Raw genomic sequence first — 14,071 nt, forward strand, 5'->3', positions numbered from 1 at the left:
GACAAGCTGTGTGTAGGTCCACACCCAGGATCCAAACCTGTGAACCCTGGGCCGCCAAAGTTGGAGCACATGAACTTAGCCATTACACCACCAGGCTAGCCCATAAATCTTACTGATTTTGAACTGAACAAAGCTGACTGTGTCTGTGGAAATCCTGCAGTTAGCATCCACGTTTATACATTGTGTACTCTGCCATGAGACAGGAGAGTATCCTTGGAGAAACAGCATTATCATCAGAAGTAACATGTAAAACACACTAGCCTATTGTTGGGCTTTTTTTTTTTGGATAACCTTTGTTGAGATATAGTTCACATACCATACATTTCACCTATTTAAAATGTACAGTTCAGTGGTTTTCAGTATGTTCACAGAGTTATGCAACCATCACCACAATCAATTTTAGAAAATTTTGGTCATCCCAAAAAGAAACCCTGTACCTATTCTCTCCAGTCCTCTAGCCCTAGGCAACCACCAGTCTATTTTTTGTCTCTATAGTTTTGCCTATTCCAGACATTCCATATAAATGGACTCATACAATATGTAGTATTTTGTGACTGGCTTCTTTCACTTAGCATTATGTTTGCAAGGTACATCCATATTGTAGCATGTGTCAAGCCTAAAGCTTGGTGGAATTTGGAGGGCAGGTGCTACTTGTTTCCTGGCCAGTAGTTCAAGAATGGTGAGTCTGCCTGGTCTCATTAAAGATGACCAGATCTATTTAGTGGAAATTCTATAGAGGTCTTCTGAACTTGCTCCCCTGAGTAAATATCTATGAGCATCTAATACAATGGCTGGCACATGAGGGTCTCAGTGGCTGTTACATCTCTGTGTCCTGCTTCACGTTCTTAGATTATAGTAGGAATTTGCCAAAGTGAAACAATAGATAAATTTTTAATTGGTACTTTGAGTTTAATTTACTGATTCCTCCCCCCACCTTTTTGTTTTTGTTTTTGTTCTCCCCAAGGTTATGCCTTTCTGCTGTTCCAGGAAGAGAGCTCAGTACAAGCTTTGATAGATGCCTGCCTAGAAGAAGATGGGAAACTGTACCTGTGTGTGTCAAGCCCCACCATCAAGGATAAACCAGTAAGTAATATGCAGCTAACTATTGCTTTTCCAGAGCACATGTACAATTGGAATAGCTGATCGCCTCCTTTTTCTAATGGGAATGCTGGTAACTGGGATCCTCTTACCCAGCGTGACCTTGCTATGCAGTAGAGCTGGACTGTTGTTGATGGGAAGCTAATAACAAATTACTCAGTATTTCGTTTTATACCTTTGAGACTGCATGTAAACAAATGTGCCCTTGTGTTTCACTTTACAGCTCTTTTAAGCTAATTCCTATTCAGAGACTCTGAATTGAAGTAAATAATGCTCTTAGTGGTTTTGGCAGCTGGTTTCTGTCATTATTTCAGACCAAGGACAGGAGTAATTTATTTTTTTTAAAAAAAAGATCATAATTGTCAATGTTTATGTGCCTTTGAATGCAAGGCATTGTGCTGGGTGGTAACCACAGCTGGCTAAATAGAGCCTTCTGGGCCAGGAGCTTACACTCTAAAATGGATACCTTTAAGCAGGGTAGGACAGGGGAAGGACAGAGAACATGGACTCAAAACCATAAATACACATACACTTATACAGAGTTTGTGGTATTTGAGCCAAAGAGTGTGAGTGAGTAAGTCACTGGATAAGAGAGGAAGACTGCTTCTTTTCTCCTGGCAGAGGGTGTTATCAGTGGAGAAGGGGCAAGACTATGTTCAGAATAGAAGAAAAGAGCTTGGTTAACATGGCAGAAGTAAGGATCCATGGGAAGTTGGGACGGGGGTGAGTTTGTGTGTCAAGACTTGATGCTTGGAGTAGGGAACAGAATAAAAAAGTGTTGTGGACCAAGGGACCAAGGCAAGTGTCTGTAATGAGGCCTGAGGCATCCTCTGTAAGACTTACACCAGAGGTATGGAGCTTGCTTGGCAGCTAGGTTTATTCTCAGAAATGTGCATGGGGAAAGACTTGGGGTCAGACATAGAAGTTCCCGGTTTGATTCTTGACTCCAGCATATAAATATTTACTTGACTCTGAATGAGTTACCTAGTCCTTGCTGAATCTTGGTTTCCTCATCTATAAAATGGTTCCTCTTTTGGATTTTGAAAGGCTCAGATAAGAGGAAAATGAATGTGAAAGCATTTGCTGAGGTCAGGTAATTGTGCAGACATAACTGGATGGTGCTACATAGTGTTACATATTAGTCCTACATAGTGCTATACAATTCAGGAGAGCAAGGTTAGAGCTTATCTACACGGTAACATCTGTTGAAAGAATGCTGACTTCTAGAACAGGCTTTACAATTGATTGCAAAGGAATGATTCTGGGACTTGACCACCTATAAGGAGGAGACTACAGTGGGTAAAGCAGAAGAGAGAGTTACTAAAGAATGGGGATATTGAGGCCTAGTAGAATAATTGATGCAGAAGCAGCAGCAAAGATTTTAGCAAGTATAAAGGTGCCACTGTAATTTTCAAATTCTGGGGCCATTACCAAATTTTTCTAACAGCAGTTAACAGCCTTGGATAGGATAGTTGTAGAGGAGGGGAAAACAGTAGGAAGCAGTAGGTGTTAAGTTTGGTCTTAATTTAAACAGTGTGGAGAGGCTGTGTGTTATGAGGGAGATGTGGGGACTGACTAGAATGGGAGTGTGCAGTGTTTTATCTGAGTAATAAGAAAGCTGAAATAACTTCTCTAAATCTCTTTGGAATAGTGTGAGATTAGAAAGACTGAACCCAATTTGGCAGGGTCTGATGTCTGAGAAGTAAATGGTTAACTTCCAGAGAGCCTCTACCACTGGCACATCAGTAGAAGGGGAGTGGGAGTGAGCCAGGAAGGGTTATGGTGGGATTGTTCATGCACTGTAGGAGAGGATTGGAAATATATTTATATATATATAAAGGCAGAGGAGTAGAGGCACACATTGAGATGGTTCTGCCCATAGTGGATTAAGAAGCTGTCGAATTGAGGGGAGGAGACAGGAGATAAGCAGTGGGGCTCATGTACCTTGGAAGGGTCATGTCACTGGCTCTGTTTGAGTAGGAGGATAATATGCCTTGTCAGGTAAGCCCTCACCAGGACTGGACATCTTTTGAGAGGAGAGTGAGCAGTTGTGGTTGCAGATGGAGGTGGTATGGAGGCCACACCAACACTGTTGAGTGTTTTCACTCTAAACAAATCTCTTACCCTTGACTTGAAGGACTTCTGAAAATAATTAGTGTAATTATCTGTTTTGGAAATGTCTATAGGGAAACTAACTTTCATTGTTTGTGTTTTTACAAATTTCTGCCTTATTGCAGTTTTCGTTTTCTGAGCTCAAGGGAAGCAGTTTTATTGGAGCTTGGTGAATTCTGAATGGTGGCTGCTGATCACATATTTCTTTGACCCAGTCATACTCATAATTTCCAGCATAAACAATTTGAATAAAACTTTGGATGGGAAACATAAAAGTCCCCAAATACCTGTAGTTCTAATGAACTGGATCCTGTTTGGGGTTCCAGCTCTTTGGGCTCCATTTCTGAAACCTTCTCTTTCTTGGCTTCAGTTCCACATCTGCTGTTCCCAGCCTCATTTGGCCGCACTACCCTATCCAGGTTGTGGTACATCCTGCCTCATTTTGGAGGCTCCCACAGAAAGTGAGAGCTGGGTTGAACCTTTGGGAGTAAATGAGGACCTTGGCAATAGCTCAAGGTAAAGTCAACCCTTGAAGCTTGTTCACCAAACCTTCTGAGCTGTGGCTCTTTCTCACTTATTCTACTTCTTAGCTTGGCTGCCTTTCAGGATCCTAGTGCCCTCATTCTGTTGTTTAGCTCTCTTCGATCCTCCCTGGGTTTCTCCTTGGAAATACATCATGTTCTAAAATGAACTCAGATTTTCTATCTTTTGTTCTTCTCCCTTATCCCTTCCCCCAAATCAAACCCCCACTCCCTTTGGGTGGATTAGGTTAATCAGATTGTTTTCCTAATCCAGAGCCTGGTAGAAAGTTCCCCTCACTTATCCTTTCTATGATCATGTTTGTTTTTTAACTTAAACAAATCCCTAATTAGTGAATTTTAGGTAGTGTTAGGGAGATATTTTTGGTCAGTGATTACGTTTCATTAAATGGCTCCACTCAGACTATTCTACGTATAGATCTGATCCTGAAATATGGCAAAAGAAACTGTATTTATAGCCTGGTTAATTGAGACCTCAGTCCCAAACAATGGGAAGACAAATTGGCAAGAGCAGGAGCCATTGTAAATCTTCTAGATCTGTGATATTTTTTCCTCCTCCAGCAAGAGGAGTTGCGTAGTTCATAGTCTGAGGCATCCCAGAGGATAGCTGTGTCTTTGTCCAGGCTTCCAGTGAAGTGGACAGATGTAGTGACAGTGGTCCGTCTTATTAGGGTGACTCCACTTTTTGAATATATAAATAGACTGAACCTGAAGTTTTAAGACAGCAAACTGATAGAAGAGGAAACTTAAGAGAGTCTAACAGATTTAGCAGCTGAAAAAGAGTAACCTTGAAAAGGAGGTAAGGAAGGAGATGTTTATGGTTCTTACCTTCTATAACACTTTGGCCAGAGATATGGGATAGCAAACACCTTGAAAGGAGTATTAGAAAAGTTTCCTACTCCTTCTCCTTATGATTTATAGCACAATCACAATTTATAAAGGTCCTGAAATATGACAAATTGATTTTGCTGTATATTTAAAAATTGTTTTACCAAACTGAAGTGTGCTTATAAGCTCAGTTCATTAGGTTATTGCTCAGGTAACATGATCATCCACTTAAAATTTGAAAAACAAAAATTGAAAAAATTTGGGGAGCAAGGAAGCTGGAAATAGAGGCTGGTTTAATTCTTTAATTTTTAATTCTGTCCAATCTGTCCATCATTCTGGTCTTTGCTACCCCCATTTATATATCAATGGAATCTCTAGCAGTTTTAATCAGTCCTCTTTAGTTACAAAAAGAGTCCAGATCCTTTGCCTGGAATTTAAGATCTTCTAGCCGGACATCAAATTTTTTTCCAACCTTACGTTTTTCTGCTTTCCTTCTGAACCCCATGTTCCAATCAACTGAACTATTTCCTCTGCCATCTCAGTTTCTAATTCCTACCTACCCTTATTTTAAGACCCCTCTCAAATGTTATCTCTTTCCTGAAGCCTTCTCTGATCACTATGCCATCTATAGCAAATCATACCAGCTATTATAGCTGTCTCCAGTCCATATACACCTATCTTTTTAAACAGTGTGCCTCTCTTCTTTCCTTCCTTCAAACCACCGTTGAATGCCTACTGTGGGCAAGGCATTGTACTGGTTACTATGAATTAGAACTTACTATGAATCGCACATAAAATCCTGTGTTCAAAAAGTTAATAGTGTAATGAGTAGATAAAACAAGTATATAAATACACAGATCTTATAGAGACTGCACATAAAAGGTTTTCAAGTATTTGTCAAATTAAGAAAAATAACAAATACAATGAAGATGAGATATAGACTAAGTTCTTTGGAGAGTTTATATACACCTGGAGTGATGAAAGAAAGCTTCTTGGATGAAGTGTCATTTGAACTAGACCTTGGAGGATGAAGAGAGTTTGGAGATTGGCCAGGAGAGGGGTGGAGGTGTGGAGGGGTAGAGAAATAGACATTTCAGAGAGAGGCAGCGGTATGAACACAGAAATGAGAAATTGTGCAGTATGAATGAAGAACATTTAGGTGGGTTAGATGGAGCACAAATATATGAAAGGGGGTAGAGAGAAATTAAATTGAGAAAAATAGGGGGCTATGTTTTATAGGGCATCTTGATTGATGGCCTGACTCCTTGGATTTGTGGTATATTTATTCAGACTTTTTCATTCTTCACCTAATACCTCCTAAAATAATACTGTAATTTTATCTTGGGTCAATCAAATCTGGTTTTGTTATGTCTCACCTTGGAAATCTTCAGCACTTCTGATCTTGTTGATTTATTTATTTGTTCTTTGATTCCATGATCTAAATTCGTGGTTTGGGCACCTGTCATCATAGGAATTTCTCCAAAGAAGGAATTCCTCCTCTAAAATGAGAAAAGTACTTCCTGTTCATAATAAATTCTATTTTTTCCCCCTAAGTCTGTGAATTTGCAAATGGGTCCAGAGTTTCTTAGTGTTTGAGCGCTTGGAAGCTGTTATTCCTTTTAGGGAGGTCTAAAAGATGCTGCACTTCCAATGTACCATATGGTGTCGAGTGGATGAAATAAGCCAATACCCTTCCCCTAAGGGATCATAGTCAGTGTTTTCCAAAGTGTATTCTGAAGAACACTTGTCCCATAAAACACAAGTCTCTTGAGAGGACCATCAACAAAAGCTTTGCTTGTAATAATAGGTGTCATTTATTGAGCATTTTCTATCCATTTCTTTGTGCATTTTATATTGATTTTCTCCTTTAATTAAAGGTTCCATAGCCAAAAATATTTGGGAAACATTGAAATATTAAGGTTCTGAGAAGTTTTGCAGTAAATAAATTTGTGTAATATTGTTTAATTCAGCATATTGTATACCTCTTTGGGAATTATACTTGTGAAGATTCTGGTGGAATTAGTATTCCATGAAGCTCACTCAAAGAATAGGCTTCTTCCCAGGAAAAACTTAGGTAATTTGAACTTTGATGTGTACATTCCTCTCAAGAGTTTTAGTGATCAGCATGCCAGTAACAACATCCTTGTCCTAGTACCATGGAGCTGAAAATACACATTTATGTAGACGTTGGACAAAATTGTCTGGCTGCAGAGCACGATTGCCTGAGGCTGTGAACCTGGCAATTAAAGTAGTTGAATATAGTGCCAGTTTCACTGCTAAATCATTTTCTTGAGCTTTTCTGTTAGTTTTGTTAGTAGGTTTAAGAGGAATCTATCGGTTATTTCTTAATGCACTGAAAATGGGCGGAATGGGTTTGGAAAGAAGAGAGAGGTTAATCACTCACAAATAAACATGCATTTTGACTTGTCCGGGAGACTGTTAGGAAGCATGACTGGTAGCCAGTAACCTGGAGGATGAGATCCTTGCAGCCTCATGACGTCAGATAGTGGAAAGAATATATATAGACTTTCGGTCAGATAAACCTAGGTTTCAGTCCCGAGTTGACTTCACTCTTCTGAGCCTTAGTTTTCTTGTCTCTAAAGTAAGGTAGCATAATGGTTACGGTGAGTTTAAGTGTGAGAGTGTGTGTAAAATGCCTGGCACAGTGGTGCAGTGTAGGTGCTCAAAAGTGCTGGTTTCTTCTTTCTTTCAAAAGGGAATCATCTATGATGCTTACACTTTCTAAGTAATATGAAAACATCATTAGTGATGATGAGCAGTAGGTAATTCTGATCACTGAGTGGATCACCTGGTGGCATCAGAAATTTGCTCTGATTAGGCCCAACCCTGGAGCACCCACTGGTGACCAGACACACTGTATTTCCATGCCCCTGGAAGATGGCTTTCAGGTTGGAGGGCAGCTGCTAGGCATCTTGCAGTGTCTGCCCCTCAGGAAAACCTTTATTAATTCACCAGAACACTGATGAGCACAGAGCACTCGCTAGGGATTGGGCACTGTGCTGGGCAGTTGGGACCTGTGCAGACATATGGTCTTAGCCTTAGAGGACCCTGAAGTCCAGTGGAGGGAAAGAGACATGTGAATAGTAAGTGAAGTAAGGAGTCACAGGTGCTATGATAGAAGTGTTATAGGAAGTAGTTGTGGGAGGGGGGCTCAAAGGGCAAAGTGGTCAGATGTTCCTGAGGGAGTCAGGAAAGTCACCAGCCTTTAGGAGGAAGGTATTCCCTTGAATCTTCCAGTTATAAGTGTGGGTATTAGTCATAAAATTTAATTGATAATGGCATTATTAAGTCAAGCATAGAGTAAGGATATACATCACCGTTTTCAGGGCACAGTTTATGCATGCTTTATTTTTGTACTGTGTACCCTTATGAAACAGTATACAGAATGCTGTTTGAATTGTTCAGCAGTAACTGACGGTCCCAAAGCGGGCTGTAAGCGTGCAGTTTCTGCACATCAGGCAGCTTGGTGCAGATGGCAGGGGTTTCCTTTTTGTACCTGGACTGTTTCCTGGTCCTGGGGCATCCTGGAAGGCCACGAGAGAATTTCCTAGGGTTACTTTTGGCTCCCTGTCTAGGAAGAATCCTGGCTATTTTGACAAGGCTCTCTGAAGCCTGTGATCTGCTTGTGTCTAAGGAATGGGAGGAATAGTCTGTGTGTGAGAGTTGCAGCTTTTTGCTTTGAGGCCCAATGGAGTTCTGACTGGAGCCCCCAGAGCTGCCCAGGGTACAGAAATCTTACCAAGGCCAACAACTCTGATCAGCTATTAGGTTCCTTTCTAGCCACTTTCCCCAGAAGATACAGGGAGGGCGCCTCCTTCTCCTCTCCATTGGGTGGAGGGCAGCACTGAGAGTAATAGTAGCATCTAAACTGCTGGAAATTGGCTGACCTGTTTGTTAGGGAGCGATGTGGTAAAAATTAGGTTGAAATGAGATACTAAATATGAATGTACTTTGAAGAGTCCAAACCGCAATTATTGCTGTTGTGGCTGTTAGTTTTGGTGGTTAATAATAATAAAATAACTCCTTATACCATGGAAAAGATAAAGATGCCTCACAAACCACAAACTAGTTTATTTGTGATACTGTGGGGCACTCCAGTCATTCTGTGAGGTCTGTGATGCTTAAAATAGAATTGCTGACAGCTGGGGTGGGTCTGAGTTTATTACCACTACAGCTGAGCTGTTGCAGCTGCATGTCAGCAGACCTAGGTTCAGCTGACTCATCCTGGCTGTCAGAAGAGCCGGGATGCTGCTACTTGTTGGGGAGAGCAGTCCTGATGGTTCTGCAGTATGTATTGTTTTTCTCATTCATGTAGATTGAAAGGATTGTAGGATTAGGGAGAGAAAAATGGAGACTTTTTCCTGAGGAGCTTAGGTAGGAGTTTGAAGAGTATTGAAAAGAGGAAAAAGGAAATAGAGGGGTGGGGAGGCTGAGCCATGTGCTTTATGGGAAAGAGAACAAATGACAGCAAGGGGTTTTTGGTCAAGTAGTTTCCTGAGCTGGCCACTAGGTTGCCCTGTTGACTCTGAACAGTTTGGTTACTTTTTGGAGCTGCCTTGAGACAAACAGATGAAAAGGAAGGCATTGTGAGTAGGACATTGATGTGCTGGATGTTTGTAACCAAAGGAGATGATCTGACAAGGATGAAATACACGGTGAGATGTTCAAAATGAGCTTGATAACATTATTTATTGGTAGGTGAATGTCTAAATTCTAAATACAGACATGCATTGCTTAACAATAGGGATGTGTTCTGAGAAATGTGTTGTTAGGGGATTTTGTTATTGTGCAAGCGTCATAAAGTGTATTTCTGCAAACCTAAATGGTATAGCCTGCTGCACACCTAGGCTGTATGGTACTGATCTTATGGGACCACCGTCGTATATGTGGTCTGTTGCTGACCAAAACATCATAATGTAGCGCATGACTGTAGTGATCTAAACAGAGAAGTACAGAGCTATAGGGAGACTTGGTCATGTTTGGCAACTTGAAGCCCTAAGGATTGTGTTAGAAATTGTTCTTATTAAAACTGTATGTTTTCTAGGGGGCCGGCCCCGTGGCTGAGTGGTTAAGTCCGCACGCTCTGCTTCGGTGGCCCAGGGTTTCACCAGTTCAAATCCTGGGCGCGGACATGGTACCACTCATCAAGCCATGCTGAGGTGGCATCCCACATGCCACAACTAGAAGGACCCACATCTAAAAGAAATACACAACTATGTACCAGGGGGCTTTGGGAGAAAAAGGAAAAATAAAATCTTTAAAAAAAAAACTATATGTTTTCTCTTATCCTGTTATTAACAATACAATAAAAATGCATTTTATATTTAATTTCAACTTAGAGACTTTCACAAATTTTCATTGAAATTTTCTTTTTAGGGAATTATGTTTTCTTATAGCTTCCTGTCAAAATAAATGACGCATGTTGCATTTCTTAAATTTTTTCCTAGCACTTGGCCTAATCTTATCCCTATTAATGACTTTTAGTTTTAGATTTAACTAGGATGAAACTTTAGTTTTTATATAGGACTATAATTAGATATTTTATTCTTTATTGATAGCAAAATAGTCAAAGTAATTTGGTAGCATCTCTTTTGAGCAGTTTAGTCAGAAAACTTTCAGTTCTTTGAAGAGCTATCTATTATTTAAATTTACTATATTCTTAACCATTTAAGTTAATTTCTATAGAAGCAAGCTTTTTAGAGCAATAGCAGGAAATAAGTGAGGAAAAGACCTGGATTGGAGTGAAGTTTCTAACAATATTTTGTTCAACTTATTATGCCGTATTTTGATACATACTAAGAGTAAGATATAATAAGAGGAGTATTATCCAAAGTGTGGCTATTAATAGGTGTTACGCAAAAAATATTTTCTGTGGAAATAATTTTGGAAATGCTGGATTAAACAACATTTGAACAGATTTCTTTCCTGTAGAACTTCTTAGAGCCTTTATTTGATATACACCAGTGGGTGCCATGAAACTCCAAGAAGGAAGAGATGTCTATGACTTTTCCCAAACGCTAGGGACCTGCACTTCACAAAACACACCGTGAGAAACCTCCAAAAGGAAAATTAGTGCTTTGAGTCCCAACTGTTGATACCATTAATGTTATGTTCTTTTAAATATCTTGAAGGCTGTTAAAAAGTCACTATATGGTATAAATTAGTATATTTATACCAGCAGACTTTGTTTGGTTGTTGCCTTTGGAGATAAGCAATTACACAAAGCAGATTATTAATTCAGAAGATGAGAATTTAGAAGAAAAATAATTCAGTCAAAAGTAGGTTTCATGGTCCTCACGAGAGCTTCCACAGGAATATATACTTAAAAAAGAAACTAAAGAAAAACGATTTTTGTATTTTCTCTCATACGAACTTATGAAACAGACCATTCTATTGTGAGCTGTGTGTAAACTAAACCTTTCTGGCCAGAGATCACAGACTGGGGCCCACAGTCTAGATCTGGCCTGCAGATAGTTTTATTTAGCCTGTACAGTGATTTTAACATTTGATTTTGATTTTAACATTAATTCCCAGCATTTTAAAATGTTGAAATTTTGCATAAAAATCTGAATTTTTAGCTACTCTTGAAAAATGGAAGTCTGACAACACATTCACGAATAACCACTTGCTGGAGCTAAAAAGTGTCTGCTTCTTTAAAAGGACTGGATTATTCCAGTGCTAACTGCCTACTAACTGGTCCTGGTGTCTTGACACATTTATGCTACGTGTCCTATCCTACAGACATTTGGTTTTGTGTAACTTCTGCTACAAGGTCACGGCTTGGCCAAAGGGCTGGTGGGTGCTGTCTTCCAGATGATAGCCTCTTCCTAGAGTCATCTTTGTAAGCAAGTGTAGCCAGGATTCTGCAGGAAGGAGTGTTGGAATTGTGTCAGGCTCATTTAAGGAAATCTTCACCATTCCTAGTGATGTCCCTATGCTTGTCTTCAGGATGTTGAGGCTTTTACTGCCCAGGGTATTGTCTATTTGATATCATACTGGAAGAGTTGTTTTACACACAACACAGAGTAATCTCTGTATGTGTAAAAGTTGTTTCGCTGGGGGAAATTTGTACTGAATTAGGACAGAGTTCTAATTTCATCTGTTATCAATAATAATTATTAAAGAAACAGAGATAATAAAAAGCAATTCTTTTGTTTATATTCTACCCCTTTCTATAAAATATTTGAGTCAGCTTATGAAGTATGGTATTAAAAAATTAGAGAAACATATATGTATGTATATATAAATCAGGACCAGGAAATATATTCAGGGAGTAAGAGAGATATAAAACATGGATATCAGGCCCTGAGTTCTGAGAATAAACCTTAGAAGATGGAGAACATGCCCTGTACGTGAGTGGGCTTTTTTTTTTTTTTTTGAGGAAGATTAGCCCTGAGCTAACATCTGCTGCCAATCCTCCTCTTTTTGCTGAGGAAGACTGGCCCTGAGCTAACATCCATGCCCATCTCCCTCCACTTTGTATGTAGGATGCCTGCCACAGCATGGCTTACCAAGCAGTGCCATGTCCGTACCTGGGATCCAAACTGGCAAACCCCGGGCCGCCGAAGTGGAACGTGTGAACTTAACCACCGCGCCACCGGGCCGGCCACTGAGTGGGCTTATATTTTAGAGAGAAACCAGAGTGTAAATGGAACTTCTCAGTGCAAACAGTACGACAATATTACTTTTTGCTTAGCATGTAGAGTGCTGATGTTGGCCTATGTTGATATTTCTCTTATTCTGCAGTGGTGCAAGCTCTGAGGAGCTGTTTTCTGGTGGCAGCTGGGAAATGTGACTTTTGGAAATAGGGTTAATCATTACTGTCTCCTGAGTCCTCTTCCTGTATTTTTATGTAGTCTGTAATGCCAAGAATAGGGTAAGGGAATGGGTTGTGTATGACGTAATGAAAAGAGGGAGGGCTGGGGAGGAGAAGCAGCAGTAATGAAAGCTCTCAGCAGGAAGGTTTGGAGATCCTCTGCAGATTGCTTTGAGCAGCAGGAACCTCCAGCTGTTATAGAAGGCTGCATTTTCTGTACTTCTTGATTAAATGAAAGCAGAACACTAGGGATACTACACAGGAATTGTTTTCATTTGTGAAATAGTTATCTATGATCAAACTCAATTATCGTAAAGTTATTGGAATTACCTTACCAGGTCCTGAAGCTGCCTTAACTGCCTTATTAGGGATGAGACTAGAAGAAGAGAGGATTCTGTGTAGAAAAAGATACATCCTACTTTTTTTTTTTATTGGTGACATTAGAATCCTTGTTCTTACAGTGTCGGGAAATTGTGTTTTAATTAAAAATTAATAATGGGTCCTCATGAAGGCATTTAAAAGTGGTGTTTTATGGTATTAGTGAATCTGTCTTTGTCGTAAATGTCAAGGGAATGATAATTTAGTCAAACAGACCAAATTTTACAAGGAAAGAACTGGTTTTGTTTTCCCACACGATAAAGATGGAGCAAATGCCTGAATGTTAACAGAATTGCAAACAGATCTTAAGTTTAACTGAGCAATGCCAGTTTTAGAGTTGATTCAGGGTGTTTTGAAAGTGTAACCTGCCACAACTAGAAGGACCCACAACTGAAAAATACACGACTATATGCTGGGGGGATTTGGGGAGACAAAGAAAAAAAAAGAAAAGAAAGTGTAATTGACAGATTTACTACCTTTCAAATGAGAGTCCTCCCGGATATAAGCCAAGCCACATAAGAAATTATCTTATTTATGTGTTTCCTTGCGTTAAGTATTGCCGGTTGAGCAATGGGGAAAATGAAGAATTTTGTTGATACTAAGGAAATGACAACTCAGCTGTTTTGTTTCCTATACTAATCAGTGAGGGGAAAGGAGAGGCATGTTCCTTAACGACTGACACAGGTTTATCTGATTCTACTCCTAGCCCACTTCCCAGAGCACGTGGTACCTGAGTGGCTGGTTGGTTTTCAGGCAGTGTTGAAACTTGCCTTTCAGTATGAGAGAGTTTTTTGTGGTTTTGGTTTGTTTTGTTTTAAACAATTCTTTGATAATTCAGTTATGGTTTGAAAGGAATATGTTTTAAGGTTAAGATTCTGTTGAAATACCTTATTTTTTGTTATATGATGAAACAGTACAAATTATGGGCGGGAAGTCAGAGTCCCAGTGAAGAGAGATTACTAAACAGAAAGAAATATGTCATAAAGATTTCTTTTTCTACTCTTATAAAATTTACTTCAATTTCTAGGCTTGCCTTTATTTAACCAGACTTGAGGAAAATCAGATAAATCAAAAGTAGATAACTGTGTGCTTCAGTATTTGATATTGCTGGTAATTCTGTGCTAACTTGATGAATGTTAATCTATGTTAAATCATATTACTGAAAGATAAATGTTTTAATTTTAGGGGGATAATAAGAATTTAAAAGCCACACATATAGATAATTTTTAGAAAATATTCCTAATGTTCCTCTTCCCTTCCTTTAGGTGAGCTCCTAAAA

General features: G+C 39.5%; 1 protein-coding gene across 20 annotated transcripts in view; it reads left to right on the forward strand.

The window, feature by feature from the left end:
• The window catches only part of CPEB3 (cytoplasmic polyadenylation element binding protein 3), a 230,789-nt gene that overhangs the window by 131,458 nt on the left and 85,260 nt on the right, over nucleotides 1-14,071 (forward strand). For all 20 annotated transcript variants that reach the window (XM_044754192.2, XM_070487189.1, XM_070487204.1 and 17 more), the window contains one exon: nucleotides 965-1,083. In XM_044754192.2, the coding sequence (XP_044610127.2) occupies nucleotides 965-1,083 (119 nt within the window). The remainder of the gene's footprint in view (nucleotides 1-964; nucleotides 1,084-14,071) is intronic.

The sequence above is a fragment of the Equus asinus genome, chromosome 2 (genome assembly GCF_041296235.1).
Source record: "Equus asinus isolate D_3611 breed Donkey chromosome 2, EquAss-T2T_v2, whole genome shotgun sequence".
In the NCBI taxonomy this organism is placed as follows: domain Eukaryota; kingdom Metazoa; phylum Chordata; class Mammalia; order Perissodactyla; family Equidae; genus Equus; species Equus asinus.